Below are 25,201 nucleotides of genomic sequence, written 5' to 3'. Positions count from 1 at the left end.
GGCTGTAATACTGTACAGTGTTTTTCAACCAGTGTGCCTTGAGACATGGTCAGGTGTGCCGTGGGGGAAATTAAACATGGGTCATCAAACTACGGCCTGTGTGCCGGATACAGCCCACATTTATCCAGCCCGCCATCAGCCGCCTCCATCCGAACATAAACATTCCCCTCACAATCCCTCCAGTTATCAGCGACAGGAAGAGTGGAGGCCCAGGGAACGTTCACTGACCAATCACCTTCTAGGATTCATCCCAACCACTAGCGATGAACCAATAGCAAGCCGCCTCTCATCCACACCCAGGAAGGTCCCCGCTAGGGCTGCAGCGCACTTGTCGTTGAAGCTGCTACTCCTCCCCATGGACCCAATTTCAAGTCCTGGCGAGGACTGGAGGTAAATGTTGCCACCAGTAGTTGAAGCCTCAACCTCAGCTAGTTATGTCTATCCTGATGGTGTATATAGGCCCAGGTTTCACACTAAGTGAGTATAAATATATTTAAAAACTATATTATTAACTATATGTATAACACGTACTGTGTTAGAGTGTCATTTTGTGTCATTTTGGTTGGTGATGTGCCCCAGGATTTTGTAAATGTAAAAAATGTGCTGCGGCTCAAAAAAGGTCTAAAATCACTGCTCTAATAGACTCCAACCCCATCCCACCCACTCAACCTAATAAAAAGTTATTTGAAGTCCACTTGGTATAGATAGTTTCTCCAGACAGATGAGGCTACATTTAAGATCCCATGCAGATACACAACTTCAAAAAACAACAAGAAGAACAAAATAGTATTAAAAAGAACAGCATTAAATGGAAAGGACAACAAAGGAGAACAAAGATAACTCGATAACCAGGAGTAAGACGATAACCAGACAGGGAAAGTATTAAAAGAGAGAGAGACAATATTCCTGGTTATGCAATCCAGCAGAAACATCTTCCGAACAATATCCAAGAATCAAATCTTCCAGTTAATTTTAAAGATATTCTCAAGCCTGCAGCAAACGTGAGTTCCTGCCGGTTCTATAGAACTGTTAGAGGGAATTTCCCCCCTGATTGCTGAACTAGCAATGATGGACATGCCCCTGAACCAGCTTTCTCAGCGGTGCCATAGAGGCTGCCATCTAGTTTTTTGCTTCTGCTCACATGCAGAAGCTGGGGTTTTTTTTAGCACTGTGCATCCGTGCACGCCCGCACGAAGCATGTGTGCGTGGCCATGCAACATGCCCACATAGGGTTTGAGGAAGTGAATCAGAAGCAATCTAAGTCAGAACCCACTCACGGACTGAAGCCGTTTGCAATTCAACCAGTGTTTTTCAAAGTTAGTATTCTTAAAAAGAGTGGATTGCCACGCGGTGGTTGGAGAATTCTAGGAATTCAAACAGAAGCCAGTGCTGTCAGGTTCTCTGTCCCAGTAGGAAATTCTGGGATGTGCCCATGATGCACGCAGGCCCCTGTGTGAGATTTGACTTCTGCACATGTGTGGCAAGAGAAATCTTGTGCGAGGAGGCTTGCACGAATGGGATTTTGGTGATTTTTGCCGATTTTTGGGTTCTGCGCATGCAGAAACTACTAGTAATACATGCTTGGTATAACAATCTTGGCAACTTTTGCTTCTGTGCATACTAAATCTTTGCTTCTGCACATACTAAAACTGCTAATAATACATGCTTGGTATAACAATCTTGGCAACTTTTAAGATGAGTGGGCCAGTGAAGGGCCACTTGTTTTCAACACTACCGGTGTGCCCTCTGAGGCCGTCGTGGGCATGCACATGTCCAGTGGGCGCGCATATGCCTGTTGGCATGAGATTTGGCTTCTGCGCATGCGCAGATGCCAAATCTCATGCCAATGGGCACACTGCGGCCGCAACGGCCTCAGAGGTGCATCTTCAAAAGCGCTGAAGACAAGCAGCCCTTCACTGGTCCACTCATCTTAAAGTTGCCAAGATTGATATAACAAGCATGTATTATTGGTAGATTTTTCCTACTTATCATCACTGCAAGATGACACCCATTCCCAAGTCATCTTTTAACCAGCCCTTGGAGGTGGTCATGCACACCCATCTACCACTCTTTAAAGCAGCTGTATTCTTCCTCTGAGTCCTGCAGCTGTCTTCCACAGTTACTTTGATCCAGAGAAAAATTGCATTTATTTCAAAGAGTCACCAGGAGGTGATGTGCCAGTCTCTCTGTTTCTCTGCATTGAAAGCAATGTTTGCATTCAATACTTGAAGTCTCACATAGCTTTTATGATTTCCTGGATCTCCCCTTTTGCCATTACTCCATTGTGAAAATTGTGTATTTTTTTTATTTCCTATTTCACTGAAACCCGCAATCATCCTTACAAATACAGTGGAACCCCGACATAAGAGCTGCTCTACTTAAGAGCAATTCGAGATAAGAGCTGGGAGGGGAGAGATATTTTTGTTCTACTTACAAGCCCAAATTCGAGATACAAGCGGCTTCAGGAGACAGCTGCGAAGCGGCGCGCGTGTTTTAAAAGGTTGCAGCCGGCCTGGGGGGCTCGGGGGGGTGCTTGCAGCTTTCTTTCTTGCTCTTTTTCTTTCTCTCTTTTACCTTCCCTTCCTCTATTTCTTCTTTTCTTTCTCCTTCCCACCTTCTTCCCTCCCTCCCTCCCTTCACTCATTCCTCTCTTACTCTCCCCTTTCATAAGTTTCCTTGCTTCCTTCCTCTGTTCCTGTCCCTTCCCCCTTTCTTTCTTTCTTTCTTTCTTGCTCTTTTTCTTTCTCTCTTTTACCTTCCCTTCCTCTATTTCTTCTTTTCTTTCTCCTTCCCACCTTCTTCCCTCCCTCCCTCCCTTCACTCATTCCTCTCTTACTCTCCCCTTTCATAAGTTTCCTTGCTTCCTTCCTCTGTTGCTGTCCCTTCCCCCTTTCTTTCTTTCTTTCTTTCTTTCTTGCTCTTTTTCTTTCTCTCTTTTACCTTCCCTTCCTCTATTTCTTCTTTTCTTTCTCCTTCCCACCTTCTTCCCTCCCTCCCTCCCTTCACTCATTCCTCTCTTACTCTCCCCTTTCATAAGTTTCCTTGCTTCCTTCCTCTGTTCCTGTCCCTTCCCTCTTTCCTTCCTTCCTTCCCACCCTCCGTCCATTCATTCACCCATTCCTCTCTTGATCGCTTAAAGCCGGTCCCTGGTGCAAAAAGGGTTGGGGACCTCTGTCCTACAGGATTGGGTGGCAGAGAAGTTGAACATATGTAAATTTAAAAGTTTAAGAAAGTTTACAAGTTAAGTGAAAGAAACTTCATTATTCATTTATATGTACATGTACATTTCTTCATTAAAAACATGTCTTTCTGCATAATTTAGACTAACTTTGTGAGTTTTTTGAGGGCTGGAACCAATTAAAATTATTTACATTAATTCCTATGGGGAAAAGTCGTTCGAGATAAGAGCTGCTCGACTTAAGAGCCCAGGTCCGGAACGAATTAAACTCGTATCTCGAGGTACCACTGTAATCCCTGGTTTATGACCATAACAGAATCGGTTCACAATAACAATTGTAAAACAGGTCACTCGTGTGACTGCTGCAATTTTTTTTTTTTTGCAATAGCCATGATTATCAAATAAATCAATGATTGACCGGTTTTGCCAAAAACCAGAAGTAGATCAGATTTTCGAAAAAAATGTTGTAAAATGGTGTCATATGACTCTGCGGCAGGGTTCCTCCCGGTTCACACCTGATCACCCAAACCATTAATGACCTACTGGTGACGTGAAGATGGTGCCATGGATCCTGTTCTGTGGTGGTCTGTGCCTGCCGCCATCTTTTTTTCAGAATTTTCAGTGATTTTTTTTCGGTATTTGGATGGCTTCTCCTTGTCCTCTACTGTGACAAGAGCCCTCCCATCCACTCCCGGATTAATATCGATCTTTATTTTTTCACCCGAAGCACAGCTGAGCTTCAGCTGTGTTTCGAGCTGAAACCATCTTCTGAGCATGTGCAAAAGTGAATTCGCACAAGGGGACACACGGGCATGAGTGGATCAAGCAGGCACACAAAACATTGCAATGCAAACCAGTGGCGAACTCACTGTCATAAATGTGGGTTGATTGCCAAATTCCCATAATAGACCATGAGAGGGAGGCAGCAATCGGAACTTCAAAACCAGATTGTAGGTAGTAGTTGTAGTTGATAATTGATAATCATTTTAAAAACATAAACATTAATTTTATATATCTATAAAGTATTGAAGGCTTAGCCTTTCACATTGCCTGAAGTATTTTTAATCATAATTTTACTTTCCTTTATATAAAAAAAACCTCTATACATCATTTTTATTTTAAAATAGGAATGGTCCAAAAATATAATATCTAAAACTGATTTCTATATAAAATTTAATGCAAAGTGCAGCCTTTCCAAAGGAATAAACTATAAAGAATAAAATAGAGCATCTTGTAAATAAAACCTCTATTCAAGCCATAGAAAGAAACTACAAAACAGATCATGTGTATTAACATGTCTAAAAAAACATTAGCTGAAGTTTATGCTGCTTTCAGCATTCATAACTTTAGATTTGTTGGTGATTCAGAGGAATTCCTTGTACATACAGTGCCATCTTGAGGCCACATTTAAATTTGCAATTCAAAAACTTAACTAGAAAATTGTGTTTTGGGGAAAACACTTTTACATTGCTGTTGAGAAAAGAATATTTATTATGCCTTCTTCACTAGCTGAACTCAAGTCAAAGGAATGTTAACTTTTTAAGAGCTCAGTTTCTGTGTCCAAGCTTATATCAACCCAGATCATAAACTTTATTTTACATCTCTCTTGTTTTGTTAACATTTGTGCAAGACTACAATCTGTTCATTTCGTTTTAATATCCTATGACTCTAGTGAACATTATACAGTGGTACTTCTACTTAAGAACTTAATTTGTTTCATGACCAGGTTCTTAAGTAGAAATGTTCTTAAGTAGAAACAATTTTTCCCATAGGAATCAATGTAAAAGCAAATAATGTGTGGAAACCCATTAGGAAAGAAATAAAAGCTCGGAATTTGGGTGGGAGGAGGAAGAAGAGGAGGGGGACAGTTGCTGCTGAAGGAAGAAGGTGAGGTGAGAAGAATCAAAAAAATCCAAAACTTTAAAGCTTAAAAAAAAAGAAGGGCTCTGAGGCAGTGCCCAGAGAAAGGAAAATGCTCCATTCGCTCTGGGCTGCCCAGAGCGAAGGAAGCATTTCTTTTCTCTGGGCACTGGCAGAGGTTTATTCCCTTTACAAGAGCCCAGAGAAAGGAAAATGCTTTGTTCACTCTAGACTGCCAAAGCCTCCTTAATTTCCTCTGGCAGCCCAGAAAAGCCCAAAATGGCCGGGATTAAAGGGGGAATGGCAGGAAACTGCCCAGGCCTTTGTGCCGCTCTCAAATTTCCTGGGAATTTTTTCCTGGCTCGGGTTCTTAAATAGAAAATGGTTCTTAAGTAGAGACAAAAAAATCTCAAACACCTGGTTCTTATCTAGAAAAGTTCTTAAGTAGAGGCATTCTTAAGTAGAAGTACCACTGTACTTTCTTTCTCTACATATTTAAACTGGAATCACCTTGTGCTTGTTAGAACCAATGGGATTAATTGACCTAAAAATTTAGCATGTAATCTCTATGTATTTTCTCCAAAGATGAAAGAGTTTGTTCCCCCATTCCAAGATATTTATCAATAACCCTCATGCAATATCAGAAATCCATTTTAAAAGTCAAATCATTTTAGAACTATGGGCCTAATAGTTCTCAATTTAAAAATATATTATGGCATATGCAGGGAAGGTTAAAAAGTCAAGATGGTGACTACAAGCTTATAGTGGAAACCACATCCCGCACGTCTTTTTTTTAACATATTCTAGGCATTCAGAATCAGTTGTGCTTTCTTTTTGGATACCAACCTGAATATTTTCACAAACCAAACTGTGTATGAATAACTTTCTTTCCTCTTAAAAAAAACTAAGGAAGAGAAGATCAATTCTCTTCTTTTGGAACAATGGAAAATATATATATATATTAAAAAGTATGACGTAATTCCAAAAATATTAAACAGTACAAATCACAGCCGGTGATTAAAATCTCCATAGAAACACACATATAAAATTCACAGTCTTCTTATATCTACTCAAAAGTTACTCATTCTTCCATATTGTTCCTTGGAAGAAAATAATCCTTTGAGTTTTACAAGATATGTTCTGCAGAGGAATGCCCATTTCTAATACTTTGGTTGCAATTTTCTTTTGCAGGAAGATTCTGTATGGTGCGGACAAAAGGTTGATTCAAATTCTAAGCCATGTCACTTAAAACTGGATTTGTAGGTCCATTAATAGAACTCTCTGCTTCCCTAGACGTATCCTTGGCTTTGAAATCATTGCATATTTCAGCATCTTTTCCATCTTCATGACTCATAAGTTGGAAATCAGATTCCAAAGAGTTACTCTCTTCTTCCTTCTTGACTTCATTCTGGATGTTAGTGATTTCTTTATGGCTTTGGGCATTTTGTAGCTGTCCATTCTGGGCAGGATACAGGCTTGCAATAGCATCATACAGAAACTGATAATCTTCCTAAATGGCATTTAAAAAGAGAGAGTTAGCATGTGTACAAACCCATCATGTAGTTTCACTTAATGATATGACAATGTTCCAAAACCTGAGAGAAAGATACAATATGCTGCCTAGGCTTAATTAGTTAATATATTTCAGTGTTCATAAAGTTCTGCTACTCTCATACAGGTACTTGGTTTTCATGAACACAGGAAGCCTTTACAAAGGATTGTTAAATAGAAGATATGAGTAATCACTGGCAAAGTTTCCTAAACTATAGCTTGTCACTTCTTCTTCTTCTTCTTCTTCTTCTTCTTCTTCTTCTTCTTATTATTATTATTATTATTATTATTAGTAGTAGTAGTAGTAGTAGTAGTAGTAGTAGTAGTAGTAGTAGTATTTATTAGATTTGTATGCCGCCCCTCTCTGAAGACTCGGGGCGGCTCACAACAGTAATACAAAAACAATATAACAGTGAGACAAATCTAATATTAAAATAAAACATATCTAAAACCCCAACAATTTAAAACCATACAACACATACATACCAAACATAAAAATTATCCATCATTTACCATCCCTCCCTACTTTACCACAGAGCTATAGCAGAGGAACCCAAAACAGGGACAGGAAAGTATCCCCTCCCTTAAATATACACAGAACAGAAACCAAATTTACCCAGTGGTTACTTCTTTGATTCAACAAATTATGAATCTCCTACTTTATTACTAGTAAATACCGTATCTTCAATATTCAAGAATAAAACGACTGTCCAAAATAAATCATAAGGCAAATACCCCAGCAAAGCAATCTTTGTTTGGACTCTGAACTTTTGCCCACTGAACGATAATGACAATGCAATTCTATAGGACAGACAGACTTTTAAAAAGAAAATAAAAGAAATTAACTACTAATATAATTTACTTACAAAGGAGGAAATCATTTCTGTTCTGGCTCTACGAATAGCTTTCACAACTTGGAAAACATCAATTACACCTTCAGTCTCAGCACATTCCAAGAGATTTAGCAAAGCACAAAATACTCCCGTTTGTTTTGAACCATCACTAGAAAATATATATTATATGTAGATATAGTTATATATACATATTTAATCAAAAATATTAGTTAACAGCAACAGTAAAATGGAAAGATCAACAAATCTTAACATAGTACAGGTAATCCTCAACCTATGACCACAATTGAGTCCAAAATTGATGCTGCTAAGTGAAAAATTTGTTAAGTGAATTTTGCCCAATTTTACAACTTTTCTTGCCACAGTAATCAGTGGTGAGTCTAGAGAAAGTGCAGAAGAGAGCAACCAGGATGATTAGGGGACTGGAGACTACAACAGAGTCTCTGTTGAAGAAGAAGAAGAAGAAGAGTGACTGCAGGAACTGGGCATGGCCAGTCTGGTGAAGAGAAGGAAAAGAATTAAAATGGCACCTTCTTAGTTTTTCCTAGAGTACAATGTAGTTATGCAAATGGCTGCATTAGTCTGGCAAGATTCTGTCTATGAGTGAAGAATAATAAAGGAAATTACAGTGATCCCTCTTTTTCGCAGGGGATGCGTTCCAAAATTACCTGTGAAAAATGAATTTCTGTGAAGTAGAGGAAATATATTTTTTTATGTATTTAACGAGTATTTGGACTTTTAAAACCCACCCTTTGCATTAAACAGTCATTCCATAGTGTTTCTCAGCTGGAACTACATGTGATATTCTACCAGTTTCTTTAATAGAGTACAGTAGTACTGTAGAAGGATTTTATAAATTTTTAATGAATTTAATTTTTTTAATGGATTTAATGGATTTAAGCCCCCTTTGAAAACCCGTGAAATAGCAAATCTGTGAAAGATGAACCGTGAAGTAGCGAGGGATTACTGTACTGTTAAATCAAAAATGACATCATCACACTTTTTTTTTTTAGCAAGGGCAGAGCTTTCCTATTTATGGGACTGGTACTATACATTTGTACTCTGCCTTAGGATCAAAACTATAGAACATAACCTATTCCGATAAAAACATGTAAGTATTATATATGCAACAGGTACAGCTCAAAGCAGGTCAAAAAAGATGGTACCTACCCACAGTGAACCACAAGGGGAACAGTCTTGTTCTTTTTGGTCACATTTGCTTCAGCTGCATCATGGGTTGAAAACTTCTGTTTGAGACTCTGAATCATGGTGATTAAGTCTTGGGGGGTTTCTGGGAGAGCAGAATTATCCCATTTATGGTACTGATACTGAAATACTTTCCTGCTGTCTTTCCTCTGAAACGAATGCAGATAGAAGAAAACAATCTATCCATGTTTAGAGCTGAGGATCCTTACTTGTACATGCACAAAGATTAAAATACTGAACCTGGAAAGTCTGTCATAATGCTGATCCAAATGATGACTTTTACTGCTGAAAGCAAAAGACCTTACTAAGGCTTCCTCCAAAGATTACCTATAATCTCAGGAGCTGGGAGCTTCTTTACTGAGATTGTGAAAGTGTTTAATTGCTTAGTGCCTTGCTCCAGTTTGTCAATTAAAAATACAACTTGACATTTCTGTTCCTGTGTGGGGTATCTTCTGCCTGCCTGACAGAATTCTCCTCTATCCACTCTCCTCCACTCGAAACAGAATATCCTACGAAAATAGACTAACAATCCTGGGCCTAGAAAGCCTAGAACTACGGTGCCTAAAACACGATTTGAGTATTGCCCACAAGATCATATGCTGCAATGTCCTACGGGTCAATGACTACTTCAGCTTCAACTGCAACAACACAAGAGCATGCAACAGATTCAAACTTAATACGAATCGCTCCAAACTTGACTGTAAAAAATATGATTTCAACAATCGAGTTATCGAAGCATGGAACTCATTACTGGACTAAATTGTGTCAACCCCTAACACCCAACATTTCTCCCTTAGACTCTCCACGATTGACCTCTCCAGGTTCCTAAGAGGCCAGTAAGGGGCGTACATAAGTGCACTGGTGTGCCTTTCATCCCCTGTCCAATTGTCTTTCCTTTCTCTCACTTTTCATATATATTTTCTTCCTTTCATATATCCTCTCCTCTAAGTTCACTTTCACCCTCTTTTATATTATCACATGTCTATTTTCTTCCTATGTATTTATGTATTGGACAAATGAATAAATAAATAAATAAAATAAATAAATAAATCCACCATTTCTATATAAAGGAAAACACCAACCTACAACTAGATGTACACAAACTTTTAAGTGATTTCAAACAGTGTTATATGTCCTGGGATATTGTTGCAGGATCTAATCTGCATCTAATTCTCTCCAGCAGAATGTGTTGGAGAGAAGTTAGAAAGAAATTCCCTGAGGATGGTTTCCAGCATGAGTCTGAAAGCTCGAAAGACTACACCTTTGATCCACAAATTGGATTCTGTTTCTACAATATTTGCTCTTTTGTATTTTCCATTTCTGTAGTAACAGGTCAATCCTCATTGCTTTATTGATATTGTTTCTATTTCTGTTCATGTGTTCAAACATATTGAAATGATATACTTGAAAAAGTTACAACAAAATAAAATTATTCAAATAGAAAAATAAAATTACTGCCAAACCCTCACCCCCACCCGTTGTGGTTGGCTCTGGGCCAGTTCCTGCAACGGGGAATTTAGATGTTGGCTTAGGAGAGCCCTCAGGTTCCCAGAGACTTGTCTTACTGCCATCAGCTTTTGACAGTGAGGATTCCTTGCCAAGGTCAGATGCTGGGGAATAAGAAGAATCAGCTAAAGAGATGGATGCAGCCAGCCCATTAGTTAATGACCCCATAAGTGGATCATCGGACTTGAACTTGGAGGATCGGTGGATAGATGCCAGAATGCGCAGGCTCATGGCTAGAAGGGACCAACTGTGCAGGTATCATCGGAGATAAGGGAGAACACGTGTGGCTGAGGCAATTAGACTAATGGGGTTGCTGATAAATTACCAGCATTGCAGAAAGCACATGTGGGAGTTTATCTGTTTGGAGAAGGATATGTCGTGTTTGCTTTGTTCCTGGACTTTCACATACTTTTTGGGATTTCACAGCTAAGTAAATCTTGTCGACTCACTTGAAGAGGTTTGGCTGTGACACTCTCATAGCTGCTCTTATCTGTTCTGTTTGTTTTTGTCTCTCACAGCTTTCAAGGACTGTTAGCTGTGTGTGAGCTAATTTGCTCAGTTTAAAGTGTGTGTGCACAGCTTTATTTTGGATAAACTGCGTTTCTGTTTACTTTATAACAGCGTGTGTGTTTGAATTTACATTTCTGACTTAACTGGGGCTCGTAACGCGAAGCCCGGCATAACAACCCCAACCCACAATCATACATAGGGAAGGGAAAAGACTCTACATCCTGGTTTAAATTCAAGATATATTCCTAGTGAGTTGGAGATCATTAGAATCCCCAGCAAATATGGTCAAGGTTCATCAGGTTGGCTGATTCATAATAGCTGAAGTTCAGCACAGCTGAAGAGCATCAGGTTGAGAAAGCAAGTTGCTATGAATGTGAATCAGGGATGGGTTCTGGCTCTCACTAGTTCACTCAGTGACATGGCATGTGGGTGTGCACGTCGCGCACACATGCATGCTTTAAAACAAACTTCTATGCATGCGCAGAAGCAAAAAACAAGATGGCAGTGCCTATGGTGCCAACAGGAGAACTGGCTCATGCACATGGCAGGACTGGGTCGCTGCCAGTTCTAGTGACTCAGGCCACCAAGTTACTACTGGTTCTATATAAATGGTCCAAACTGGGAGGAACCCACCTCTGATGTGAATCCTGTTTACATGACAGTAAATGGGATTCTTCCGACATGCTACATTAAATCATTTGAACAACTATAGTTTGTCTCCAAGTGGTGTGCATTAAAATAAATGTTTGTTCATGTATCTCTATCAGTTCAATATTTGAAAATTTCCATAGTACTGTAGTTTTTAAAATAAACCCAGAATTGCTTCATGAAATATTAAAAACATAGAAACAAACAGGGACACCGAAGGAAGTGGAAAATAAAACTTTGGAAGTGTAACCAAAAGCGAGAGACAAAGTAGATGAGGATGAGTCATCAGTCCTTTTACCTTTACGTGAGTTACGTCAAAGGCACGCATGGTGTAACTTGGGTTACAGTTGCTGTCTTTTAGTTCAACAGTGATATTATCATATGTCATTTTTTCTTCTTGCCAATACTGTGCACAGAGTTCCTAGAATTGAAGAAAGACCAAATTAGTGTAGAAGAAGCATCCATGGAAATATGGACAAAATAAAATGAGTTGTCTTGAACCAAATTATATAAGAGCAATATACAGATAGTCCTCAATTTGCAACTGTTTGTTTAGTAACTGTTTGAAGTTACAATGGCACTGAAAAAGGTGACTTATGGCCATTTTTACAGTTATGACCTTTTCCCCATGATCATTCCCCATGATCATGTGATCAAAATTCAGCTGCTTGGCAACTGGCTCATATTTATGACAGTTGTGGTGTTCCAAGGTCATGTTTTATGACTTTCTGGGAAACTGGTGGAAGCCAGATTCACTTAACAACCAGATTACTAACTTACCTACTGCAGCAATTCACTTAACAACTGAGGCAAGAAAGGTTGTAACATGGGGCAAAGCCTACTTAACAAATGTCTCACTTAACAAGAATTTTGGGCTCACTTGTTGTTGTATGTCAAGGACTATCTGTAATTGCCATTTGCAACTTTCCCAAATTTTTCCAACAAGCAAAATCAGTGGCGGAAGCTAGATTTACTTAACAACTGACTGATTCTCTTTAACAACTGTAGCAAAAATAAAAAGGTTGTAAGATCAGGTGCAACTCTCATAAAAACCGCCTTATTCAGCAAAGGAAATTCTGGCTGCAATTGTGATCATAATTTGAGGACTACCTATACTTGGTATTCCATTGAGAAAAAAACAGTCATTCACTTTCTTGTGAATAAGGTCACAAAGTGGTTCCTAGGACAGAAACGCTGAAGATCTTTTCAAACGTAATTTAGACCTTTTATTTAGATATGCAAAACTAGTGGTAAGGTGAGAGATAGGAAACCAGGCTGAGAAAAAGTAAAAATGAATTGCCTGGATGAAATATATGGATGCTTTTTTCACAAATCCTTGTAAATACTAAAGCAAATGTGAAAGGCCAAATAGCTCCAATATATTTCATGCTGAATTGTAAATGATATTTAGTTTAGTTTAGTTTTCTAAATTAACCTAAGTTTGCACTTTCAAACTAATATATGAACTCAACACTATAACATACTGAATATCTTTTTGTAAATACATATTTCTTGATAAATGAAAATACTTAAATACTTACAATCATGTCTTTCAACCTAGGAGTAGGTGCCACCAAGCCTAGATTCAATTGGTATATTTTGTTTCCTAATGGATATGCTTTCAGTCAGTGTTTGGTTTAGAGAACTGAAATTGGTGTTTCTCCATAATAGAAATGTTGCAGTATGACTATAGAGAAATAAATTTGCTCACCTGATTGTCTGTCAGCATAGCAATAACTTTGACTTTCTTTTGATAAATCATGTTCCAGAAGTCACCTATTGTTTCTGGAAGTGGTCCTTGGGTTGCTATAATTTCATTTTCAACCCAGTAACTCTGTTAAATAGTTTAAAGAATAAAAATAAAATAATTTAAAAATCAATAGTATGAAAATATTCAGGGAATAACATATACCAATACACATAAATTGAATACATGGTAAATTAAAGGAAAGAAATGAAAGACTGTCTGATATCACTTAAAAGTTGGTAGCTTGCTTTAAAGATTATCCATGCAATTGGAAAAAAATAAATTTTTAAAAAGGCAAATTTCTGTTGATTTAGTTAATTCCTGATACAAAGTTTAAGAAAGCAATATTTACAGATCCATAATGTTTTTATATATCTATAAATATCCATTGAAGCATGGTGGCTCAGTTGATTAATGATGCTGGAGATGGTATTAGCTCGTGCAATTTGAGCTCAAGCACTATCTTTCAGGATTAGCTTCTGAAATTTGCCTCAGCTTCTGTCCACCTAAAAGTTTGAAATTATGTTCTATGTAAGTAGATAGATAAGTACCACTTTGGTGGGGGCGACAAGTGGTGCTCTGTGCAGGCAGTCAGATACTTGATGGCTCCAAACCTTCCCAGTTGCGTTGTACATTTGCGAGGCAACTTCAGGAAGCGTGGAGGCCTTGGTTAACACTGTAGGAAAATCCACTCAACTTTCTCTGTGGTGCGCAACCAGCTCGCCCTCCTGTGATGCATTTTAGGAAGCTTGCAAGCATTTCCTATAACAGGCTGGTAACTTGGCAAGCCAAACTATTACTCTGCAATAGCACTATTGTCTCCTGGCTATTGTAGCAATGCCATACACTAATAAAAAAATATCAATTGAAAGTAGAAGGGGAAAGAAACAGATACTTTTTACCTCTGCAAAGAAATCTTATAAGGACATTTTAGGCTTCTATGTTATGAAAAATGCCTTTTCATGAAATGATTTTTTAAAAAAAAAATATTGGAAAATAAATGTGACTTCAGAGACCTACGGCAGTGGCAAAATGAATCAAGTACATACGGGTATAAAGGAAGCATTGATGTATTTATTGGGTTCCTCTTCACAATCACTATCCTCATCAGATGACTCGACATCTTGTTCACTCTCTCTGTTTCCTTCTTCTTCGTGTTTGAATAACACTCTGTTGTAATCATCTGCACCACAAGAGAGTCAGAACATATAAGTCCAATAGCTTCATAGAAGTTAATGGCTCATCTCAGTTACTCACAAACCACTACAAAAGCAATGGCAACTTATCAGTCCTGCTAGTCTAGAAGGAATTATACAAAGAATTATTATAATCATACAAGCTGGATCTTCATTGGTATTCCAGGTAGTAAAGCATGCTTGTTTGACTCTATGATATTTCACACCACTCTTCTACTCTTCTCATTCTCTCTCTGTGTGTCTCTCTCTATCTTTCTCTCTCTCTCCCTCCCTCCCCCTTCCTCTCTCTCTCCCCCCTCCCTCTCTTTCTCTCTCCCTCCCTTTCTTCCTCCCTCTTCTCTCTTTTCTTTTACAGCAGTCAATCAGAATTCATTGACCACTAAATATTCATTGTTTGATCACTAAATAACTCAATGTTGCGCTACTTGGGAAAATACACATCTTCATTGGGTACAAAAAAAGCAGTCCACTTTCTGGAAAACAAGGGTCAGCATAGTTATTTAGCATTTATGTTGTAAAGCCTGAATTGGTTCCTCCTGGATTTCTGAACTTTACAATGCTAATGTTAATTTATCTATATACTGCTAAAGTTCTTATGTCTATTTGTAACCTTCAATTGGGTAAAATGGTGCATTGTAAGGCAACAGTTTATGAACCAAGGTACCTCAAATGGGTGAACTTAGAGAATGCATCCAAATCTAGGATCATTACTCATAGGATTGAAATTCGAAAATTCTGTGCCCACTTCAGCACTGCCATACTGACACACTATTGTAGTTAGGCATGGTTACATGAAGTCATTTCCAATGTTATCTGATTGCTCCCCACACGTCAATGGGGAAGCCAAAAGGACAGGCACTGGGGAAACCTAGGTCATGGTTTTTCCTTAGCCAAGGAAACTCACTGAGTAACTTTGGGCTACGTTACTTTCAACCCAACCCATCTCAAAGGGGTTGTTACTCTGGGGAAAACCAGGAGGAGGAAATAATCTGTACAACATTTTTTGCATTGGATGGCAAGCAGTGAGCCTGTCCCTTTTATACAGGGACTCACCGCTCCTCCCCTTGGCTCCCATCCTGCCCAGAGCCATGTGTTGGGCCTCCTGGGCGATCACAAATGTTCTCGTGCGATCACCTTCCTCTCCTGCCTTCAGTGGCAGCCAAGTGCTTCTGACCCCACCGCAAATATCAGCCCGCCTCGAGTGGCTGGCCTACAACTTGTCCTTATAAAAAATGGATATAAAATTAATTAAAATTAATTAACAAATAAAGGTGATCGGGAAGATTTGGAGTTGTAAAATTCCAAAGGAACTAAAAGTGCATCCATCCATCCTATATTTCTTGATTCTGTGCCCCAAATTGATCATATTTTTTAGATGACTGAGGCAAAATCTAATATTTTTAGGCCTCTTTTGCAAATTAGTTGGAGAAATGTGTGACTTCTCACAGAAACAGAAAGAAAATTTCTATGAAGTTCATTATAAAAGATCTAAGCAAATTGTTTTAAAATGTAATGTTATTTTTTAAAAAATTCCATGGATCAGTTAGAACAGTAAAGCTAAGAATATATGATTTGCAGATATCCCCTTGCAATACTCACATGGAATTACTGTGGCACTCCGGTTTTTCTGTGCATTTTCTTGTTTTCTACCAGCTTTCTGATTCTGCCAGTTCTTGTATAAAGGCAGTCGCTAAATAAAAACAGTACCAAAGAAAAGTTATCGTTAAGCAGTAATGCAGTAAACTCTATTTCATCACTATGCTGTGTTTACTTTATTTTAAATGCCAATCAATTAAAGTGATCAGAAACCAACTTGCAATGACCGAGTATTAACATTCCCACCGCTGCTTAAAATTAAAGTGTTAGTTTAGCCGACATTTGCTGTATTCATTTTATTGCATTCATTTATTTATAAAAAAAGAAATCCCTAGGGACTGTACTCTGCTAATGGTTGCTGACTATAGGAGGCAGTTTTCATCATTTCAAGGCCATGTTATACTGGTCAAATGGCCAGCATGATATCACAAAGTGCTGTTACTTTCCCACCAAAGTGGTACCTATTTATCTACTTGCATTTGCATGCTTTTGAACTGTTAGGTGGGCAGGAGCTGGGGTAAGGTGAGGACTGAAATTCACCCATTTGCAGGGTGCTCAGGTTTCCAGCTGCTAAGCCACAGCACCATCCTCATTATTCATTATCATTATCATCATCATCATCATCATTGGATTTATATGCCACCCCTCTCCAAGGATTCGGGGCAGCTTACAGCATATAAAAAGAACAATACAAAACATCTGGAATCCAATATTAAACTAAAACTAACAATCTAAAACCCCAATTTAATTAAAAAAACCAGTAACTTCTAACAAACCAAACATACATTCCATTTATCAACAGGGGCTGATGACTAATGTCCCAAGGCCTGTCAGCACAAGTGAGTCTTCAGACTGTTGTGGAAGGCAAGGAGGTTGGGGACAGTATGAATCTCTGGGGGGAACTGATTCCAGAGGGCCGGAGCCCCCACAGAGAAGGCTCTTCCCCTAGATCCTGCCAGCGGCATTGTCTAGTTGACAGGACCTGAAGAAGACCGAGTCTGTGGGACCTAACTGGTCACTGAGGCTCATGGGGCTCAATTATATCCCATAATTATTCTCAGAAATAACTGAAGCCAGCGAACCAAACCAAAACACACCTTCTTCCTCATATTTTCCCAAAGTGGCAAGCCTGTCAGATGGATTGGGCTGAAAAAGAGTGACTGTTCTATAGTCACCCAGCTAACTTTCATGGCTGAGAAGCTTGAACTCACAGTTTGTTGCTTTCCAGCCTGGTGCCTTAACCATTAGACTAAACTGGCTGTCTCTGTATGGCCAGAGAAAGAAATCCTATTTACCTGAAATTCAGCTTCCAGCAGAGATGGCTCACTGAGAGAATCCTTTTTCTTTAACTGACTGAGATAGTTGGGCAGTTCTGAAACAAAGACTTCTGTTTCACCAAATTGGACATATTCAACCAAAGCGTGGTGGATCAAGATGTATTGTGCCTAAAGAATCCAAAAATTGCAGATTTTGTAAATGGCAATAAAAATGGGATTGGTAATTGAATCAATTCAACATTGCATAAAGTACAATACAGTGGTACGTAGGTACTCAACATAAATTGGTTCAGGGAGGCACAATGAGTATCTAAAATGATGAGTACCAAGCAAATTTTTCCCATAAGGAATAATGTAGTGAGTCACAAGGCAGGGACACCGACAAGTTCTAACTTGTGGATTGAGTAGCAAACAAACGATGTGTACCAGGACAAAATTTTCACCTAAGAATTCATTGAGTACCAAATTAGATGAGATTCAAAGCAATTGAATACCAAGGTACTCAATACTGTTCTATTTGAAATAAAATTCTTTTAAATGCCCATAGCATATATGTTAAATGGACCTGATAGGGATTTCTGTTTTTAAAGAATTTGCTGGAGATAAGCAAATTCATATCTTTGAATTTTACGGTTCTTGTTGCAGAAATATATACAGTTGTGGGCAAGTGAAATGAAATATCACAATAGAACAAAGGTGAAAATGATCTCATACATTACAGAAAGGCAGTGCTAATTAATCAAGCTCTTTAAATATACCTCCACTTGAACCATGAGGCATCGCTGACGCCGTAATTTTGCAATATAGCCGTAGACATCAACTCGTCCTTCAGCCTCCAATGCCTCCAGCATTGCATCGATCCCAATATAGGTTCCAGTGCGTCCTACACCAGCACTGTCATAATCATAAAAAAGAGAGAGAAGAAAATGCAACAAGCATCATTCAAGCTGTTGCTTTTAAGATTAACAGATTATGGGAAATGTGTTAATATTTGTCCTTAAATCAGTTCAACTAAACTCACAGAGATTTTGATGTCTGATAAATTTATTTCTCGAGTTTTATCATATCCCTTTTATCCAAATTTAAATTGTTAAGTAAAGTTTAAGCAAATGTATTGCTTAAATTGTTTGGTAAAAATGGTATGTTCTTATTACTATGCAGGTTTTATCAATATAAAAAAGAAAAGAAAAGATCACTGTCATGGTTCCAGGTAAGATCCAAATTTAAATTGGAGTCCCAGTCAAGGCATTCCTCAAAGTTCCAATTTATTTCTGGAGCCATCCTGGCACCCACACCGAGGAACCCAAATCTGAGTTTCTCACCCAGTTGAAAGTGCACATGCCTTGCCCCTCATACATACAAACTTGTCAGATTGTGCCACTGTGGCAACTCCTTCTTCCGCTTCCACCCAGGTGGGAGGGCATAGGATGGCCTTGAACCTCTCGAAAGAATGCTTTGTGGCTGCATCTGCTCCCTCGTGAAATCACCCCTCCCAGGTTCCCATAAACATCAGGCCTTTTACAGATAGTGTGGCAAGCCATTGATTTATCAGCAACTTCTGCACCGGCTTGGCAATCAACTGAGCACAAGCTTATTGAGCAATACTTATTTTACCTGCAATGGATTACTATTGGGCCACTAAAGAAATTGCTTAAAATATTGACTCGGCGACGCAGCTTCAGCAAAAGATGGGGTTCATCGGGTACCCCATGATCTGGCCAGCTTGTAAATTGAATTTGGGTCACATCTCTTCCTGCTGACTTGTCTCTTCTCTGGAAAAAAAAGTCCGTTTAACGTCAGTTATATATCAAAAAGTCCATATAACATTCATTGATTAGTAGAAATCCGCAAGATGTTGAAGACCTATCTATGTCGTCAGGCATGGAGGGAATAGCTATCTCTTCCCCCACCACCACCTTTTTTTCTGACTGTAATATATGAGAATGGTGTGATTGTGCAGTAATTATTGCTTTTAATATCTATGGGTTTTAAATCTCGTTTTTTAACTCTATTGGATTTGTATTCTGTGTATTGTATTGTTGTTGTTGTGAGCCGCCCCGAATCTTCGGAGAGGGGCGGCACACAAATCTAATAAATCTTAAATCTTAATCTTGATTAGTAGAAAATAGGCCAGAGATGAACGAGATTATGAAATGCCATCGAATTTGCATTCATCACAGTGACTTTTGTTAAGACGTCTTCAGGATAATCCAGTAAATATAATTCTAACCTTAACCAGGCAAAATTTACATAGTAGATACCGTATGTAGGTGTGAGATATGAATCAATAAACTATTGGTTCACATCTCATGATTCTAGGCATTTGGACATTATAACTATCATCTGGATGTTACATGAATTGTTTCATAGATAATATTTAGTTCTGTAAGCCCTACCAGGTAAACTAGAAAAAAAAAATCAATTCCACTGAAAGACTAAAACTATATTTTATTGACATAGGCTATAATACCAGATACAGTTACAAATCTCCTGTTATAGTCCAGTAAACTCCAGGAAGTCATTTGCCTGAGTTCCTTCCAGATATTATCTGGTTCTCAGTACCTGAAGAATGTTTCAGTCCTCTTTGGCTAGGTAACAGGTCTTTCATATTATGACTAGGTCATCCCCTTTACTTTCTACAATTATTGAACAAACTCTTACACATTTTGATGTTCTTACTTACATGGTTGATGTGCAGCTTCTGAATTATGTAATCTGGATAGACTTTGCGTTCATTTATGCTTACTATAATGTCCCCATAGGATGCAGTCTCCTCTTCCAGTGATGGCCAATACTTGGCACATTTGATCTATGGGAATACAAATATGTTCCTGCTTTATTGATAAACTAATGAGTTGCATAGATTTTTAGTTTGTCTTTGTTACTGGATATATCACTCTAATAACCCTTACACAATGATCTAGAGCAAAATATATTTATATTAAAAAGAGCCATAGTAGCACAGTGGTTAGAATACAGCATTGCAGGCTAATTCTGCCTACTGCCTGCAATTCAAGGTTGACTCAGCCTTCCATCCTTCCGAGGTCCTTAAAATGAGGACCCAGATTGCTAAGGGCAATATGCTGACTCTGTAAACCACTTAGAGTGAGCTGTAAAGCACTAAGTCTAACTGCTATTGCTATTGCTATTGCTAGATGGGTCTATGCTGCATGTCAAGCTTGGCCAAAATGAAGACACTAAAATAGTTGTTCACTTTTATGCCTTCTAGGTAGAATGAATAAAAAACAGGTTACATCATGTTCTGTCTGGGTCACTCCAGAAGCCAATATCAACCCAAAAAGAGAAGCCAGACACACTGGTAAAAGGCAAAGGCAGTTTTATAAAATCCAAGAAAAATACAGGTAACAGAAAATGTCCTTACAAACAGGAAAATGCTGTATCTTCAGATATATTCACGAAGGCCAAAAGTCCATGCAGCAATACAGAATTCTTGCTGCCAAACCAAAGCTGTAGATAGCAGACCTATATCTCCCACGGATCTTCCAAAGCTGCTGGGCCACAATCCAGGAACAGAGACGCCGAGAAACAAGACAGGATAACGCCACGCCAAGCTGATAACACTCCACATGGCTTAAAGGGCTTGCCTGCCTTTTAAACCCTGCTGATGAGTACCACACCCAAACTCAGCTGTTTTTACTTCAATGGTGAAAATATCTCTTTAACTGCTCCTTTTGTTGCTCTGAACGTCGCTGTCTCATGTCAATGACAGCTTGTGCGTCATCACCTAATGACTCCAAGCTACTGGCTGGGGAGAGCCCCCCCCCCCCGGGGCTCTCATGCTGTTCTCCTTCATCCCATTCCTGATTTTCCTCTCTCCCGTCCGACTGTTCAGCCCCCTCCTCTGCGCTGTCATCCTCCTCCGGGCATGGAGCCAGCAGAGACACAGCTGGTCCCTGAGCAGCCTCAGGCTGAATCACAACACATCAGGGGGAAAAAATGGCAGCAGTTCGAAACTAGTTTAGCATTTGAACAAATCAAAGTCTATTTTTATGGCCCTATATCAGATTTACCATTAGCATAGATAAGAGCTATTTTCTACTCTTGTTTCTACCATTTCAGTTTTGTAATCACCTTTTCACTGAAACAGGTTAGTCTAAGTTGCTTAAAATACAATTAGAATAGAATAGAATAGAATAATTTATTGGCCATGTATGATTGGACACACAAGGTATTTGTCTTGATGCATATGCTCTCAGTGTACATAGAAGAAAATATAGATTTGTCAAGGAACATGTGGTACAACACTAAGAAATACAACATTATTAATACAACATTAATAAAATGAATAGCAAACTACAAAACCACAGGACCATTATGTATCACTTCAGGTAATTTATAGTGAAGAAATTTCCTACGAAATTAATCAGCTAAGCAAATTGTGTCAACTTTCAAGTAGCCATTGGAATAATGGATGGTTTAAAAGTAGGGTATATTTTTCCCCAAGTAAAGGCACTAATGAATAACACAATGGGTATTTTCTGCTCACCTTGCTGCCTTCCTCACAACGAGTCACCATGACAACAATGGTTACTTTTTGTTCCCAGATCATTCTCCAGAAATCATCTATTGTCTCTTCCTTAGGACCTGCCAAAAATATTACGTTTGATCATGTGAAATGTTACAAGGTGATAATTAGGGATGGGCTGATTTATCAACTGAAATGTCAGAGTTTTCTTTTCTACAGCCCTAAATGGATTGCATCTCATAAGCTTCTTTGGTTTTTCCACAGCATGAATATATGTAAAAGCGTTCTTTTTCCATGATTAGCAGAATGGGACTTTCTCCAAATCAAACTAGCACAGGAGAAACAAACACGCAAATATTCATATAGTCATGCAGTTTTGTATATTTTAATAATAATCATTTATTAAACCTGAATGCCACCTGATTCTGGATGATATTTTTCCTAATATATTTTAGAAGAATATGTTTTAGAAGAAATTTTCATTACTATCCATACATGAATATTTCATTTTATTTATAGAACTCATAAGTCACTTCAATCAGTTAGTATTTGTTTCCAATATACGTATAGTGCATTTACTGTTTATCTGAAACATGAATAATATTTGGCAGAATCTGCCACAAAGTTCTTTCAGGATCTGTTTTAAGTAAATTGTACTGAAATGGCTTGGGATAGCTTTTTATCTGCCCCTTAGATAAAGGTTCCCAAAAGCTAGGCAATTAAGTATTTCCTGACTATGTACTACACTCTGGAAGTTGGCTAAATAACATTTGTTTACTCTCAGCCTTTGAACTAATTTATATATCAATTAACAGACAAGTTTGGAGAATACTGCACAATTTCATGTGGTCTAATTTTAGTTTGCTGTTTAGGAATTTCATAGCAATTTTTGAATTAATGTGAAAAGAAATGAAATTGCTGTTCTTAACCAGCACATAATATCACATTAAGACCTTTAAACTGTATTATAATTTTAAAATTCTAAAGGTTTGGCATTTTCAATATTTCTCCCTTTCCTTTTTTGCTTTATTTATAACTTTTTTTAAAAAATTATCCTTTTCTATTTATTTTATATTGTTTTCACTCAACTCCATTTATTTTAATCAACCATAATTTCTAATTAAAGAAGAGAAATTAAGAGGGTAAAATGGCACTTATTATCAAGTTACCTAGAGACCAACAATTCAGTAAAACCCAATGTAAATATTGACAGTTTTTGTATAGCAAAATTATATGCCACCAAAGAATGTACTTTTAAAAAACCGTTTATTTTAAAAATTGCTTAGTTTTTTCTTTTATTTATGATTTTTACATACTCCACCCACATACACACATCTTTCAGTTGGAAAATATGTGTGTGTGTGTGTTTGTATGTTCATACATACATACATACATACATACATACATACATACATATTCCATACTCCAAGTGACAAAAATAAACTAGCATAAAATTTGAGTGCTCTTTGCTGTTCCCTGAGCTGAACCAGCTGAGATAACAAGAAACCTGATTTCAATCCTGAGCTGCAAATATTCTCCTTTGCTGATCAAATAAAATATTTACAATTAATTGCTACTAAATTGAATATCTTTTAACTTTTTCAGAAAGTGAATTTCAGGTGTCCCAGTTTTTAAAAATGTTTTTATAACGATTCTAATTGTTTTCTGGGTTTTTTTCAAGAGCTTTTTGGAATGGGTGGCCATAACAAACAAACAAATAAATCCTTAGAGATGGTTAACAAAAACCAACTAAACCTGACACACACACATACACCCCGCTCCCAATATGACTGCTAGTTAGGTACATATTTGATCATCTTTGTACAATCTATGGAACTGAAATAAATTAATCTCTAGCAATGGTTACCATGAACCAGCTAAAGGTAAATCTATGGAACTTAAACTGTTTATTATTTTGCACGTTCTTAGGCACATAAGGAGCACATTGATCTCTAGGACAGAAAGATTAATGGATGGGTGAGTCGTGATATAGAATGGGAAGGAAATTTCCACCCCAGTTTGCATTCTGCTTGGCGATCCAATCAAAGAAAATAGAGGTAGTAATGATTGCATTAATTCATTTTTATGTGCTATTCAAAGTCAGAAAGATAATACAAACCTTGTGCAGCGATATATTTTTTCATTTCTTTAAAACCCTGTGATAGAAAGTCATATATTATTATCCTGCATGCATGGGCTCAATATATATATATCTATATGCACAATCTAAGAGTTAGAAAATGCTGAATAACATTTGACTATGAGTTTGCACATTTTAAATGAAAGTCACTCACGTCGATGTAGCTTGCATTTATGTAGTCGTATCCCTGTTCCCCGGGGCTTGAGTTAAGCTCCACACGATTGTAATCATCTTTTTTATAGGGAAACAAAAAATCAAGACCAAGAATGTCAATCAATCAATATTGTTAGTTTGGTATAGTTTTTGAAAGCAGGTAGAGGAACAAGAAGTTGAAAAGTTTATGTTTGCATGATGTGCTTACAGGGGAGGATATCGATGTAACGGTTCTTGTTCTGGTTATATGGCTTCCGTGCTTCTTTTATGGGGTATTTACTGAAGACTCTGGGAATGCTCTGCAAAAGACAATATCCATCTGAGCCAAAGACCTTAGGTGAAAAACATTATAAACTCAGACAATGAAGATTAATTACTAAATCTTTGCTTTTTTTGTTGTTGTTGGCTATTCTGAATCCAGTTTTCTATTCCATTTGTTTAGCATAGGACCGCCCCAAATCAATCAGCAGGATATATTTCTAAATAAACCTATGCAGAAATAACAATAATTCACACTTGTTAAATAAACAATGTAATCTGAATGGAGATATAAATATGCTTATCTTCATTTTCCATATATGTGCTTAAACCCAACATTAAGAAACCTAAGATCATGGCATCTGGCCCTCTCAATTCATGGCAAATAGATGGGGGTGGGGAAATGGAGGTAGTGACAGATTTTATTTTCCTGGGCTCCAAGGTCACTGCAGATGGGGACTACAGCCAAGAAATTAAAAGAAGCTTGCTCCTGGGGAGGAAAGTTATGACAAATCTGGACAGTATACAAAAAAGCAGAGACATAACCATGCCAACAAAAGTGCATATAGTTAAGGCTATGGTTTTCCCAGTTGCAATATATGGCTGTGAATGTTGAACCATAAGGTAGGCTGAGCGCCAAAGAATTGAGGCCTTAGAACTACCTATCTATCTATCTATCTATCTATCTATCTATCTATCTATCTATCTATCTATCTATCTATTTCTTAGATTTGTATGCCACCCCTCTCCATAGACTCGGGGCGGCTAACAACAGTAATAAACAGCATGTAACAAATCTAATGTTTAAAATAATTAAAAAACCCTTATTAAAACCAAACATACACACAAACATACCATGCATAAATTGTATAGGCCTAGGGGGAAAAGGGTAGTTCAGTTCCCCCAAGCCTGACGACAGAGGTGGGTTTTGAGGATCTTACAAAAGGCAAGGAGGGTGGGTGCAATTCTGATCTCTGGGGGGAGCTGGTTCCAGGGGGTCGGGGCCGCCACAGAGAAGGCTTTTCCCTTGGGTCCCGC

General features: G+C 38.1%; 1 protein-coding gene across 2 annotated transcripts in view; it reads right to left on the bottom strand.

Moving 5' to 3' along the window:
• Nucleotides 1-4,224: 4,224 nt before the first annotated feature.
• PTPRC (protein tyrosine phosphatase receptor type C) overlaps nt 4,225-25,201 on the bottom strand; it is a 107,260-nt gene continuing 86,283 nt past the window's right edge. For both annotated transcript variants that reach the window (XM_070746388.1, XM_070746390.1), the window contains 15 exons: nt 24,114-24,204; nt 23,907-23,983; nt 23,732-23,768; nt 21,634-21,731; nt 19,810-19,935; nt 18,741-18,898; nt 17,885-18,020; nt 17,145-17,294; nt 15,853-15,943; nt 14,107-14,240; nt 13,022-13,144; nt 11,609-11,731; nt 8,611-8,795; nt 7,456-7,591; nt 4,225-6,548 (listed from right to left, as the gene is read on the bottom strand). In XM_070746388.1, the coding sequence (XP_070602489.1) occupies nt 6,270-6,548; nt 7,456-7,591; nt 8,611-8,795; nt 11,609-11,731; nt 13,022-13,144; nt 14,107-14,240; nt 15,853-15,943; nt 17,145-17,294; nt 17,885-18,020; nt 18,741-18,898; nt 19,810-19,935; nt 21,634-21,731; nt 23,732-23,768; nt 23,907-23,983; nt 24,114-24,204 (1,944 nt within the window). In that variant the 3' untranslated portion in view covers nt 4,225-6,269. The remainder of the gene's footprint in view (nt 6,549-7,455; nt 7,592-8,610; nt 8,796-11,608; nt 11,732-13,021; nt 13,145-14,106; nt 14,241-15,852; nt 15,944-17,144; nt 17,295-17,884; nt 18,021-18,740; nt 18,899-19,809; nt 19,936-21,633; nt 21,732-23,731; nt 23,769-23,906; nt 23,984-24,113; nt 24,205-25,201) is intronic.

The sequence above is a fragment of the Erythrolamprus reginae genome, chromosome 3, assembly GCF_031021105.1.
Source record: "Erythrolamprus reginae isolate rEryReg1 chromosome 3, rEryReg1.hap1, whole genome shotgun sequence".
Classification (NCBI taxonomy): Eukaryota; Metazoa; Chordata; class Lepidosauria; order Squamata; family Dipsadidae; genus Erythrolamprus; species Erythrolamprus reginae.
This window is presented reverse-complemented; position numbering and strand designations above follow the sequence as displayed.